This window comes from Parasteatoda tepidariorum, chromosome 11, assembly GCF_982258835.1.
Source record: "Parasteatoda tepidariorum strain Cologne lab strain chromosome 11, Ptep-v5.0, whole genome shotgun sequence".
NCBI lineage: Eukaryota > Metazoa > Arthropoda > Arachnida > Araneae > Theridiidae > Parasteatoda > Parasteatoda tepidariorum.
Genome location: NC_141765.1, coordinates 53,727,412 through 53,742,993, shown reverse-complemented (window position 1 = coordinate 53,742,993; position 15,582 = coordinate 53,727,412). Strand labels below are relative to the sequence as shown.

General features: G+C 28.1%; 1 protein-coding gene and 1 long non-coding RNA gene across 6 annotated transcripts in view; one reads left to right on the top strand and one right to left on the bottom strand.

Moving 5' to 3' along the window:
- The window catches only part of LOC107448987 (uncharacterized), an 86,886-nt gene that overhangs the window by 1,596 nt on the left and 69,708 nt on the right, over positions 1 to 15,582 (bottom strand). For all 5 annotated transcript variants that reach the window (XM_016064374.5, XM_016064376.5, XM_071187814.2 and 2 more), the window contains 3 exons: positions 14,464 to 14,580; positions 14,209 to 14,371; positions 8,066 to 8,244 (listed from right to left, as the gene is read on the bottom strand). In XM_016064374.5, coding sequence (XP_015919860.1) covers positions 8,066 to 8,244; positions 14,209 to 14,371; positions 14,464 to 14,580 — 459 coding nt within the window. The remainder of the gene's footprint in view (positions 1 to 8,065; positions 8,245 to 14,208; positions 14,372 to 14,463; positions 14,581 to 15,582) is intronic.
- LOC139427120 (uncharacterized) overlaps positions 1 to 15,582 on the top strand; it is a 70,104-nt gene that overhangs the window by 39,402 nt on the left and 15,120 nt on the right. The window contains exon 2 of the long non-coding RNA XR_011638267.2: positions 9,025 to 9,088. This is a non-coding gene — a long non-coding RNA (uncharacterized LOC139427120). The remainder of the gene's footprint in view (positions 1 to 9,024; positions 9,089 to 15,582) is intronic.

Here is a 15,582-nt window from a genome sequence, read left to right as displayed (position 1 = left end):
AAGACACACATAGCTTACTGGCTGCTAATAAAGGTTGTCTTATTGTTTTTAAATCGAATTACTATAAATTTATACAAGCATGTAAAAATAAAATTTAGTCACTTTGTATATGAGAGTTACAAGGTTTTAATTTATAACTATGTAAACTGCAAGAGAAAACAAAAATAATAAATTTTTCAAAACATTTATTTTACGATTTTATAAAGTTTTTAACTGTCTGTAATCAAATATTTTAAACTATACTTTCCAAGTTATAGTTAAAAAGTATCTTCAAATCGAATACCATCTTTTAAACTAAGTTCTCTCACTTGATTTGCTAAACTAAATTCGATGTGAAAAAGTATTTCAGTAAGAATGAAAAACTATTTCCTCCTATGTTTAATGTTCTGTATGTATTTTCTTCTATGTTCTGTATGTAAGATACAACATATTATGATCAATAACCAATGCTGTAATGATAACAAAATTTCTATCGGAAAACAACTTTTTATCTTTCTGGAGAGGGTAGAATCTAAAATTATCAAAGATATTTCTTGACTAACAATTATCAAATCATCTAAAGCTAAATTTTTATTTAATTTTCTCGTAGCATAGCCTCTGATTTTTTTCCTCCGCATTTACAGAAAAACAATTCCAAATATTTTTTACATATTTATCTTAACTTTTTCTAAAAAATTATTTATAATACATAGGAGCTTATAGACTTATGAATTATTTATTAATAAAACAATGGATTACTTAAAACAAATTTAAATTTCCATACTGAATATTATTTTTCTTTTTATCAAGCCTATATTCCTAAAAACAGCGGTAAGGGATTAAAATGTCATAACTGTAGTTAAAAAATAAAAATGTAGAGTTAGTGGATGTCTAATTTTGAAATTGATAAATTGTCTTAATCTAGCAAAGTTAGAATTCAATTTGTTAGCATAACTTATGAATTATACTAATACTAAAAATGTACATTTTTTTAATAAAAAATGTAAGATATTACGGTGAAAATTAAGAATATGTCAATTAAAGATGCAGAACAATGTTCTGCCTTACTTAAAAGTGTGGTACAGGCAAGTTCTGCCTCCACTACAGGCAGGGCCGGATTAACCTACAGGCACACTAGGCACGTGCCTAGGACCTACGAAAAACGTGGGAGAAAAAAATTTGGTGACAAAAATAATTTAGCTTTAAAAACAACAAGTGTATTTTGCACAAAATTATGAAGATACAAATAAAAATATAATATTTTTCGGTAATAAATTATTTTGCAGAATCTTATGATCTAATATATTACTTTTTTGCAATTTTTGGATTTAACGAAATCTTGTATTATGCTGTTGAATTCCAAACTATGCAAAATGTCGTATTCAATAGACATAAGTGGGTAAAATCCATATTAATAAAAATGTAAAAAAAAATATGCAAGAAAATTTTAGCATATATTTTGAAAAGAGGGGCGGAGTGGGGGAAGGAGGGGTGGGCCCAAAAACGGCTATGCCTAGGGCCTACGAAAGGTATAATCCGGCTCTGACTACAGTACTGTCAATAACACATGCATGCTAATGAGCCAATATTGAATATAAAATTTTACCTTATTTTCACTTAAACACATTTAAACTTCACCAAATTCGCAGCGTTTGGCGGCCCTATAAAAACTTAAGACCATAGGTCTATCCTTAAAAATGGCTCTGACCTAGTGATTCTAACTACATGTGTAAAGAGCATACAGAATAATTAATGGGGGGCGGGTGTCAACATTATATTTCTGGCCTTGGCAACAGTAAGTGTTGCTAGGCGACCGCAGACGATTTTAATGGAAAGTTTGATATTTTTAAACAAAAATTCAGCAGACGATTTAACATTATAACTTCATTTGTGTTGTTGACAGTAAATTGAAAAGTTCTTCTCTTTCAAAAAATGGAATTGAATCGTGAACATTTTCGTGCCATTATTTTTCATAACTTTCGACGTGGATTGTCAAGACAAGAGTGCTTCGATGAACTTAATTCTTTATTCAGCGATAAAGCGCCATCCTACAGCACTGTAAAAAATTGGTATAACGAATTTAATCGTGGTCGATGTTCGATCCAGGACAAATCCCGCGCAGGTCGTCCGAAATCCGTTGTTGTGCCAGAAAAGATCGATGCTGTGCGTGAACCAGGGATGAGATTAGCCAAAAGGCAAAAAAGCTGAATTTCCACGATAGTAAATTTTACGCAAACGCAGCCCTTTAATAATAAATTCCAGACAGTTTAAGGTAATAAATAATGTGTTGACATACAATTGCTTACTAATCTATTATTATAAAAACGACTACATTGATACTTAACATTTAGTGAAAATAAAAATTACCAATTGAAAAAATAAAGCTGGAAATTATATTTTTCCTCAGTTCACATATTACTTGAAAAACTACTTGGTTTAGCAAATTAAAACTACTGAGAATATACATTAATATTTCATTTCTTTTAATAAATACTGTTATGTGATTTATAGCAAATATATCAGTAATATTACTTTTTAAATTATATTGGGAAAAAAAAACTTTAACAATGAACCAAATCATTATGTTCATGTTATAGTCTAATCTAACTACAGCCCTTTGAAACATATCAATAACAGTGAAGTAGAAATATATAGTAACTCCTTAACATACAAAAATTGGTATTTTAGTTTGAAAAATTACATGACAATCAGCAACTGTTTAGATAATTGTTTTTTATTTTATAAGAATTTTGCATTTTATAGCATAAATAACAGCAATTACAAATAAAATTTTGATAATGAGTTAACTCTTTTAACTATTAACTCTTTTTCCAACAAAAAAAAATTAAATTGAATCCCTTTTTAAGTTATTGCTTTTGTTTGCTATATCTTTTATGTTTGCTATATTTAGTCGTTAGTCCATTTTCAAACATTTTGTGACAAATCCTATTTTTTCTTCTTTGCTAGCACAGAATGTAAGTTTTGAATATATTCCCTTCCAGTTTCTCTGATGTTGTAACACTTACATATACATACTAATAATCGTCGTTAGAAAAACAGTCACTTTTATAGTAACTAATTTTTAAAAAAAATTTACTTCTTACAAGAATCGCGAGAGTTGATCTTAAAATTGTGTGAATATGAATAACAATTATGGATTTTGAAATCACATGAATATGAAACTAAATATACGATTTTGAAAATGAGAAAATACAAACTGGGATATAGAATTTTTAAAACGCGTAAATACAAATCCCGATTCATAATTTTTAGATCGCGTAAATACGAATCATGATGCGTAATTTTTAGATTGCATAAATAAGAATTATGATGCATAATTTTTAGAATGCGTGAATGCGAATCCCAATGCCTTATTTTAAAATCACGTATAAATGAAAATCAATGTTTGATATTATAAACAGCATGAGCAAATCAAGACATTGAATTTTAAACTTGCGGGAATACGAATCGCTTCATAGGTTATTAAAAAGGCGTAAATACGAAGCACGACGTACAATATTCAAATCGCGTGAATAAGAATCTCAACACGCAAATATGAAAAGCTATGTTTGATATTAAAATCGTGTGAATAAGAATCGAGATATTGGCAGACTCCAGGCTTGGGACCTCTAAATGGCTTGTCAGAAACCGCGTCGTTTGAACTACAAAAATCGGATCTATCTGGAGGGCGGGTAAAAAATTCGGAAAATCTTATCTGCTGCGAGTAAAAGGGGAGAAAATAGCTAAAATGAGAAAGGATTGGTAGCTATGTAGTTTGAATTTTGTGTTTCTCTTTGAAAATGGGTGAGTTTTCTGAAAAAGCGGAATACTTATAAAAAAAAGGGAAATTTTTAGAAAAATCTGAATTTTTGATAAAAAAGCTGAAATTCAAGAGATGAAAGTGAAAAAAGCGGAAATCAGCTAAAAAGCGGAAAAATCTCATCTCTGGTGAACTGATAAAGCAAGATTGTCATGTGACATACCGTGAGATAGAGGCGTCTTTGGACATTAGTATGACTAGCATCAATAAAATATTACATGAACATTTGAGTGTAAAAAAAAATTTGTTCGCGTTGGATCCCGCATAATCTGACAAACGCTAAAAAAAAGGCTCGGGTTGATTGGTGCAAGGAAATGTTGGAAAAATATGTTCAAGGTACATCAAAGGCTGTGTATAACATCTACACAGGTGACGAATCATGGATCTATGCATATGAGCCGGAAATAAAATAGTAATCAACTGTATGGGTCTTCCAAGACGAAGCAAAACCAACAAAAGTTGTTCGAGGAAGAAGCACATCGAAACAAATGATTGCCTGTTTCTGCGGCATTAACGGTCATGTGGCAACAGTGGCGTTAGAGCAACGCAGGATGGTCAATTCTGAATGGTACACGACCATTTGTTTGCCAGAAGTCATCGGAGAAATTCGAAAAAAGCAGAAGAACAGGCGAATCATTCTTCATCATGACAATGCGAGCTCTCACACATCAACTCAAACAAAGGCATTTCTGACAGAGCGAACTGATGGGTCATCCGCCGTACAGCCCTGATTTGGCACCCAATGACTTATTCTTATTCCCACACATCAAAAATAAATTACGTGGACAACGATTTTCGACCCCCGAGGAAGCGGTTGATGCATTCAAAACGCATGTTTTGGAGTAACCTCAATCGGACTGGAAAAAGTGCTTTGAAAATTGGTTCAAACGCATGCAAAAGTGTATTCATGGAGAATATTTTGAAAAACAATAAAACCAATTTCGATCCTACATATTTGTTTTTTTATTATTAGGCCAGAAATATAAATAGCAACCCTCGTACCATTTTTAATCGTTAATTTTTCTGAATTTAAATGTTTATTGAATAAATATTGTGCTAACCACAGATCCATAAATTTTTTATTTGTATACAGGATAAATTTAAGTTGAGTTTTTTTTTCGTGAATTTTAATATTTTGGCTGCTTTACATTCTGCAATGTCATTTAGACAGTTAGAAAAAAAATGGAGAACAACTAAATTTAACTAAAATTATATCTTATCAAATTTAGATAAGATATAATTTTAATTCTCCATTGGTTGAATTTAAAGTATAATTTGAATTAAAACTGTTGGTTGCATTAATGTATGCTTTAGATAATTTTGGCCAACATGATAAGTATAAATATTTTAGCTGTATCATGTCAAATCATTTTTATTTATTTATTGTAACTGATGATGAACAGCAGATCAACATCAAAGTTGCAGCATTGTACTTTAAATTCAACCAAAAAAAAAAAAAGGAACTTTCAGATCAAGTAATTTGGCAAGTTTGCCTTCATGGAGGACTTTCTAAGTGAAACTAATCAACAATTACACTTTAGAGAAAAAACCACAAAAACTTTCGACAGTTAGCGAGATGATAAGAGGAATAATTATAACCTATAATTTTCCTATCATCCCTGGTGATATACTATTATATTGGCACTGAGATGGGTGCAAAACGGAAGGGATATAAAATATTTAAAACTGAGTTGCCTCACTGGGAAGTGACCAACTGCTTATGCTAAACTCTGTGCTTTATGTTTCTTTATGAACATAATTTGAATTGTAATTGAACAAGGAAGGTTTGAACCAGGGTTGGCAGGTTTTTGACATTTAAACCGTCATGCCAAAAACCTCACTGTCAAAAACCTATATTTATATGTGAAATTTAATTAATACATAAAATTTATATATTTTTTATAAAGGACAGTGTTTCTAAATATGTTCTAGAAAAAATAAATTTAAAATTTTGAAGAAACACTTATATTTTGAATAGTAACCAAAATCTTGTACTTTTGAAAACTCACATCTTTTGTAATAATATGTATTCATTTTCATGTGTTATTGAAAATTTGCAGTGATATTATTAAGAAATTTATTTATAACCAAATTTAGTGTATAGTATAGATTATACTAAAAATTAGAGATTTTTAAAGATAAACAGTAGCAGTTTTGTACATTAGACATCTTTTAAAGAAAAATCTTTTATTAATTTTGAATTAAATTTCTACTTCCATCATTTTCGTTTTGATTATGTAGTGTGATGCATGTTCTAATTTTTAAAATTATGTATTTTAAAATTTAGTTTATCCAAATACTTGTGAATTTCATTTTGCTGAATAATTACTTCTTACATTCAAGATATACATTATTTGTATTCTTAATACAAGTGGAGAGAAAAAAAATTAAGAGATAAAAATTATTTTAAAATGATAAGTGTAATAATTATAAATAAATATAATAAACAATATGAGTTATATTTATCGTTATTCATAAATATAACTACTTTTAAATTCAAATTAACATACTGGATAATAAAGATATTCGGTATAACATTAAAAAATTTTTTTTATACATTTGTATCAAGTTTGTATTTATACAACATAACTTGTAAGTTCCTTATAAATATTAGTTATATGTTCCTTATATGTCAAAAATGCATAGTATTAAACTTTTAATTTTCTTAAATATCAAAAAAAAAATATTTAAACAATTTTTGTGCAAAATTTTTCGGCACATGCATTTGAATATAAATTTCTGAGATTTTAAATGTTATTTTACCTTAATTTTAATCCAAAAAATATTTTAAAACCTGCTGATTACCTATAGTATAATTAAATTTTAATATAATGCATGGCAACTGTTGGTAGTTTTGATATTTTCTTGGCAAACTTCAGATTTTGACGGTTTAAACCAGTATTATACCATTGTCATGTCAAAAACCACTTTTTGACGTCAAAAACCCAACCCTGGTTTGAACGATTACATTTTCCGCTTTATTTTAATAAATATCTTGTTAAAGTAAACAGTTAAGACTGGAATTATTAAAAATAAATAAATAGAATGAGGTCTTTTTTAAATTTAAAAACCACAGCTTGTTAGAATTTTAATAAGTTAAATTTAACCCACAAGATTGATACCATTTTACTATTGGATAGTTTGAAGAGTGATTAATTTGTTATTTTTTATGAAAATGAAAGACATTTTTCTTACAGTGAATAAATATTTTATTGAATTATGTATTGTCCATTCTGATCCAATAGTTTTTGCTATCTTTTTGGCTGTAGCCTGATTCCACGTTCATGAAATTGTTATTTCTTGCAGGTAAAAAACTGATGCAGGGGATTTTTTTAACTCCTCATTTGAAGCAAAAGTTTTACCGGTTAAAAAAACTTCTTTATTATAATTCTGCAGAGATCTTAACATTGTTGTAAATAACTAATTTCTAGCCCCAGTGATGATGTACATCAAGAATGGATCATTTTCTTGACATCTGAGATTAAATTACAGACGTTAACCCATGAACATGACAAAAAAATTTTTTTCAATACAAACATGAAGAACCGATGTGTCAGGCTTTGAGATTAAACCTAAGCATTTTAAATTATCAGGAAGGATTTAAGTCCATACATTTAATTTCTCAACAATATTACAAGATGGTATTCGTCGGCTTACATCAAATAATGCATTCATGGTGTCTTCATCAACTTCATCTAGCTTTCCAGAATGTGGTGCATCTTCAGCATAAAATTTTGCAAACCAGTTTAAGCACTTTCTTACTGTCAATATATCTTTTCCAAATACAATGGATAATTTTTTTCCTTGCTTGAACTACATATTTACTTTTTAGATAGTAAAAAAGTAAAATATGCCGAAAATGCTGCTTTTCACTTTCCATATTGAATGGGAATCAACCAAAAACTACTTCATAAAGTTTTCCACAAGCAAGACTAGCTATATCAGTAGTAAAAATATACTATGATTATGTGGCTTAAGCGTGAAGTTGGCTGCGAAATACAATTAAATCCTCCATTGGTAAAAAACGAAATTACTTTCCAAGCAACCCAAATTAGTACACGGTGAGCTCATGAATTATTTTAGTTCACATAGAAATTAAGATATTAGACAGAGAAAAATTATATGACAAAACTTACAAGTAGAAGACATTTTAATAACTTGAAAGCAACTATTTCAAACACACACAACTGCGTTGTAGAATAAAAATCAGATTAGGTAAAAATTTAAAGCCATAAACAATAGTAGTAATGGTTAAAATGCTCATACCTTTAGTGCGGTAGCAACTTTTCCGAAATCAAATTCTTCACTGCAAATTATTTTCTCGAACTCTGGGATATTAAATCCCAGATCATACAAAAAAGCTGTTGTTTTTTGAACAGATTGAAGCACAAGTTCTTCAACTAATTTTGGAGTGAGAGTCATAGGTGCATCCCAGAAAAACTCAGCTATGAAAAAAAAAAATTATAAATAAATAAAGTATACAAACACACAAATATTTCCAAAATCGTGTTAAAAGCTAAAAGCAATATTTCTTTTCACTGCTGAAGTGTCGCGAAATTCTTTGTTAAAACTTTTTCATACTTAAAATAATTTGTTTTTAAATGTTAACATTTTATCCACAGAAAATTTATATCAATGTTCCAACTGAAATAAACAGAAAATTCTTTAAAAGCAATAAATTTTAAAATATTAAATAGAATCTTATAACTTCATATATATAAAAACATTTCAAAATAAAGATATTAATTTTTTGATCAGGGCAAATATTTTTAGAATTGTTATTAAAAATAGAACCGAGTCTCAAATGTAAAACATTTATTTGGTCAGTACCAATTTTAAGGTCATATGAATAAAATTTACTAACAGTGTTGACACACAAAAAATTTCAGAACTTTTGCAATAGAATAAATGTGCTACATAGAATTAATATGAATGTCTGTATCATGACTTGCAGAATATCAGAATAATGCATAAACTGCTCATTAATACTCTTAAAAAAAATTTAATGCTAATAAATATTAAATATTAATTTTTCAGTGCTAACATGTCAGTTTTCAAATTTTTTTTTTTATGTATAAAAATTCTGTGGTATTTATGAATATTCCAATAAAGGATTTCTTAATTGATTAAAAAGATTAAGAATAAATTTTATACCCATTATTCACTCTATTTTGATTCTAACTGTAATTATGTTTGATTAACATTATTAAACTAGTCTTTCCTAGGTAACTGAGAACTGCACTATTTAATTGATCCTAGTGAATAGAAGAGGCAAAGAAGAATACAATGGTGAGCAGACAATTTCTTAAACAATTTTAGAATTTGTCCATTGTATTCAGCTCTTTTAAAATATTAGTTATATCAAAGCATCATGAAAAATTATTTAAAAAATGAAATTTTAATGCGGAAAGTAATTTTAAAAGTTAAATTGAATTATTGTTTGGAATTCCACTAAGCATCTTAAAAATAGTCAATATATATTTTTTCTTTCAAAGTTACAAAATATTAGCATGTTATTTTACTGTTATGGATGAAGTGCTAGAAATTCAAGAGAACAATTGCTGATTAATTTATTTTGAACACACTAGATGGAAATAAATAGAGGATTGATACCCCCAAAAAAGAAAAGATAAAAAAAAATGAAAGACTTTAAAAAAAAGTCAGTTTTTGTGAAGTACAATAGAAAAACTATTTAATTATTTTCAAAATTAATTAATTAAAATTATTTTTATTTATAACACAAATATCACTGATATAAAAATCTATAGATTTAAAATCTTCTGCGAGTGTGAATTGAAAAAATAAATTTTACAATATCTCAGAAAGTTCAAAATATTTACAGTATGGAACTCCAGATCTGTCATGTGGAACCAGCTCTTCTGGATATCCTAATTTTCCAGCTTTTTAAAATAAACGTAAAGTAACAACTTAAAATACTATTCAATGAAAAAATGTAATTTAATGATCGATTAAATTTATCACTACTTTTTCTGAAAAACAGAATTTTTTTAATCATTAAATATGATTACAAATTACGATATTATTATTTAACCACTAGTAAACAAATATTCACCCAAAATTGTTTTTCCAAAATTCTAGCATTATTAAAAATAATTCTTATTTTAATACTGTTATTCTTCTTTACTTAATAGAATACTGATTTTTTCATTCCATTATGAATTATTTTTGAAACTATATTCTTTTAAATATACTTTCAAAAATGCCATTTTAATCTATAGGTTCAAGTCAGTTATTAATGTGCACTAAAATCTGGAAATATACTGTTAACTCTCAATACATTGACCCCTGAGGTTCAAACGAAAGCAGAAGCTTTAATGTGTGATTACTATATCGCGACTACATAAAATTAGAACAAATATGTACTTTCATTTCATGAATACTGGACTAATTATGGTAAAAAGCATGATACATTTATGATAGAATTATGAAACTGACTAATAAACAGTTTTTTTTTTAATTTCAACATAGTTTAAAGGTTTAAAATGATGTATTTTAATATTGCACATAAACTTTAGCCAAGCATGCAGCGCTTTTTCTAGATTTAAAAAATTTTGCTTTATGAGAACCATGTCTGTTTTTAGAATAACATAACAATTTTTAATTATTGCAAACAAACAATTATTGTAACAAACAAATTATGGTAAACAAAATTCTTTTCAGGATCTTGAATAATTTAACAGCTTGTGATTTTGATGTCATTCTTCTATCCCCTTCCTTTAAAATTTTTAACTTCCACTTTAAGCATCTATCATTACACTGATTAGGAACAGCCATTTTTGCTAAATATACGCTGAGAGAATTGAGCAAACTAAAACCCAGATGAATGTGAATAATACCACGTGCTTTAACTCCAAAACAGGGGCGGATTAAGTGCACACGGCCTAGGCCATTCAAATTTTTGGGGTCCTTAGATTAAATTTTTATCTCGTATATTTCGTATTCATTCAAATATAAAAGTATTTATGTATCTTTTCATTTAGGAAAGCATATTTAAAATAAAAATAAATAATATCTTGGACCTCTTAAACAGTGACAATTCCAATATATAAAATTTTATTGAAAGTGACCAGTTGTATGAGTTTTTTCTAGAGTATATAAAACAATAAACAAACACTTACCTTTTAGTAAAATATTTTGTAATTATTTTTTGATCAAATAGAATTACGGACACTAAATAATAACTTCTTTTTCATTTAAAACGTCTCAATAATGTCAACAACATTTAATTCTTTGCTTCTTGTTTAAACAAGTCTCAGCTCGCTATAGTACTGCTTTCAATTTTTTCGTGCGCAAATCAAAAGGACAAATTTGAACTTAAAAACATTGATAAATATTATAATACATAAACTATAATAATACTTATAAATAAATATGTAAAAAATTATGTAATAATTTTGTAAAAAAAATTATCATATTTTATTAATATATCTTTGAAATAGATTTTTTTTTAAATCATTGTTTTTCTTAATTTTTAAAAAAAAAATTTTTAAGGGGGCCCCAGGCCATGGCCCAATGGGTAATCCGGCACTGCTCCAAAATAAATCTTTTCTAACAAAACTTCAAAAAGGGAGAATACACTTTTTAGACTAGAAAAATATGATTGGCAAATATATTGAACCCACTGACAATAAATTTTTGAAAGGTTATGATTAAACGGAAACGTTGATTTCTAAGATAAAATCAGTATTTTCCGTTTAATCATCCACTGGAAATTCTCAATAATAGTACGTAATCCATATTTCCCAATTAATCAGTGAGTGTATACGAGTGATTCGTTTGAGCATAGTTGATGCCTAGACCTGCTAAGTAAAGAATAGGGGGCTGTATCATTCTTTCTTCATTCACAAGAAACAAGACGTTTCATGTTTATCGAGTCATGACATCAAGAGAAATAGTGGTTTTTATAGTTTACTCAGGACTTTAGCTATCAACTGACTCACTGTCAATGAAAAAGTTTAGAAAGTACTAAGATGTTTAACACTTGTTTTGGGCATGATTTTCTGAGAATTAAAGAAAAAGTGAAACAATATTTCATTCACCATATTGAAATGAACGGTTCACTTTGACATTCTAATAGACGTTAAAATGATATTACGTCCATGAAACCGTAAGTGAGACTTCACTTAACAATTGTTATCATGGAAGAGTTATACTAAAGAGCGTAGACTGTACTATATTGCATATTATACTTGATTTAAACCAATACACTCAATGCAATCTATTGAGAGAAATGAATTGTTTTATTTTTGTATTTGGTTGTACATAGTATAATAATAATTTAGGTTCCATTTTTTATTATACAAGTATGAACAAGTAAGAATTTAAACCTAATATTTGCATTGGTTTATTAAAACTTTAGGAAGCACAAATTAAATATTTTCTTTATAATTTGTTTTCCCCCCTAGCTTTTATTTGTTTAGACACTATTTTTTTTTAAATTTTAGTTTTTCACAACCATCAGGAACTAATGTACAATATTTTTCACACTGAAGCTGTGGCATACTGAATGAAATTACTAATGAGCTATTTACTGGAGATAGTTTTGAATGATATGTTTCTTATTAAGCAATTTTTTAATAATCTGTCAAACATTTTGGTTTACAAGAAGCCTAGGGTGTTTATCAAGCCCTGGACAAATTGAGTTAACATTGTTACCATGTTTCTCCGTGTCTATTTTTTTATTCAAACTGTTATGATGTTCTGTTCCAAGGCTTAAATAAATACAAACAACCTTTATTTTACTGCTTATTTTATCTTTTTTTTTTAATTAAGAAATACTATAATTACAAGAAAAAGTTTAAGCACTGGCTAGATAATAAAACAGGCTTTGTTCAGAATACGCAATGACTTTTTTCATAAATTGCAAGGAATATTAACTATTTTAAAAATAGGATCTAGATAAAATGCAATCTTATTAAATTACATTGATTTTTTAATGTATTCAATTAATCATGATATTCTAAATTATCAGTGACAATTAAAAAAAACTATGTGTGTAAGGTTGCGAGTTTAATTGAAAATAAAGAAAAAATAATGTTAGTTTAGAAATGGATAACAAAAAAAAAAAAAAAAAAATGAATAAAAATATAAAACTAGAAAATTAAATCAAACTAAGCACTTAAGCTACATACAATATGATGACATAGTAACATAACAAAACACTAAAAAATCGACCTCTTAAACAATTTGAAATACAATAAAAGAAATTACATTTAAATTGAATGGCTGCAAAAAGGAAAAATAATTCAAGGAATGCAAAGATTAAATAAGAGAATGTGAAAAAAAACATAACGCTAATATGATTACAAAAATATTAACTAGTAACAGTAAGGCAAAGCAAATAGATAAAATAACGGTTAATAAAAATAAAATATCTACAAGAAATATCATTATAGTATTGCAAACCACTCATCTGTGCAAAGCTCAACCGATCATTATAATATGGAACAAAATGCTTGATACATTATAGAAATTACAATTTAATAAGAAAGATATAATTCAGGACTATCTACAATGAATATTTTTAACAATGACGAAAAACTTGCTTATTAAGCTGCAGCTTAACTATCAAATATTTCCCTCCATATTTTTTGTATGAGGCAGTTGATAAAATGGTATCCACTAAACAAGAGAAATAATGCAAACAAATATCATGAGATGCGGAAGAACCATGAGGTGGTATTTCAAGCTTCTGATGAACTCTCGTCAAGAAACCACATTTTAAAGAACTAAAGTTCCAAAAACTCAAAATACGAAACAGTGAAGTCTATCTCTATTAGAAAAATATACATTCTCTCAAACGTGTATCGGAACTAGAGATCACATAAAAATGATCAGAATACACCCATATCAGCTAGTTTTAGTTGCTTTAAATGTCTTTGATTTTTCTTCATTTAAGTCTCTGTAATTTACAATTAATAGTTTCAACACTCCGTATTTCAGAATCTCCATTAGTTTAATGTTATATTGAACCACCAAGTTGAGCTTTACTATTTAAATCATTTACTTTTCTTTTCAAGCACTAGATATTAATATGTTATATTACAAATAACTATATTAAATTTTAATCTTTATTTTTTATGAACACTTACAGCAACAACAAAAAAATCACATATAAAAATACTTATAGTATTTTTATATTGAGGAGATTTTTATTCTAAGCTTTCAAAAACTTTCTCAAATGATTCGAATGTTTGCTACCATTCTAATTCTCATTTACATTGTATCTATTTCTTAGGGTCTAACAATTTAATCTGATAAAAAATTTTTTTGCGGCTCAAATATATAAATTTTTTCATAAATTTACAAACCATTAGTAACATTTATAGAATAGCTGAAATTAGTAATTACATTTTATGAATTTTTATTACACACAAAAAATTACTTACTACCAAAATAATGTATGTCATCTGTTACATTACGTAAGCATGGCACAACTGCTGCAAATACTCGTTTGTTTCCAGCACAAAGAAAAGTGGGGGTAGATTGTTTATCAATTTGTGGAACTACAACTTTAACTTGTAGATAAAATCCTCCTTGAAATTTTACGAGCTAGAAAAAGTTAATTAAAAATTATTATAATACAAGTGATAAAGAAAGAAAAATCAAAATTAAGATTGTAGAATAAATGTAACGATTCTTACTGATCTTATGTTCTTATCCGGCTCATTGACGTCAATATCAGTAAGTTCAACGAATATTTTAGGGATACAGCGAGATCTTTCACATCCATCAAACACTCCTTCTCGAGCTAACAAAATCTAGTGTGACAAAAAAAAAAAAATATTGAGCATTTAAAAAACTAAAGTACTTAAATAGTCTAGAGGTTCTTAAACTGAGATCCACGGCACCCGCGGGACCCCGACGCCTTTCTAGAGGGACGCTGAAAGGCCTCGTGGAAAAATTGAAAGATGTGTTGTCTTCGAATAGACCACTTAATTGTCTCCATTGAGAAAGTGCTACTGTAACATGCATTAATAAGAGTATTAATTCAGTCTTTTTTTAATTATTTGTGGAAATACACAGCCATTATCAAAGTGAAATATTCTTTAAAAATAGTAGGAAGACACGTGCAGAGATTAAGAGCTGAATTCAACGATTGCATCCCTCTCTATTTCCTAATCAAACTGCACCTGTATGCTACCTCTAGTCTTTAGTAAAAACGACATTCTCTCACATACACCAATGGAATCGCACAACCATGTTGCTCAACATTCATAGACAACGAGTGTTTTGACTTAAAGCCTTTTAGGGTTACAATTGGCTTTAATTCACCAAGTCAAAACTGACTGGATTGTCCTTGACATCTGATCCAGTCTGTGTAATAAAAATGTTTCTTTTCAAGGTCATTCATTATGTGTTCAGTTTGTAGATTTGATTCATTACAGATATCTATAGACAGTTGTGAGTTTTTCTCCTCTTTCTGTGTAACAATTTATTGATCAACTTTAATTATTAGCTTCTAAATTTTTTGACTGTTTTTGATATGGATTGGTGGATTCTTCAAAACAAGGTTGAACTTTTTCTAGTATCAAGAAAAAACTTCCCTTTACACTGCAGTGCAATTGAAAAAACAACATAGGTGCTCCACGGTAGATTTCGGGAAAAGTGGCTTGGCAACTATTTTCTTTCTATTGCTAATGCTTTGACCTTCATCGCTAAAATAGAATTTCAGAAAACTGATAGAACAAAAAAAAAAAAAAAATTTGAGAGAGAAATATGTAGCTTATCCTGCATAGACTCCAAATAAAAATCTAAATTTT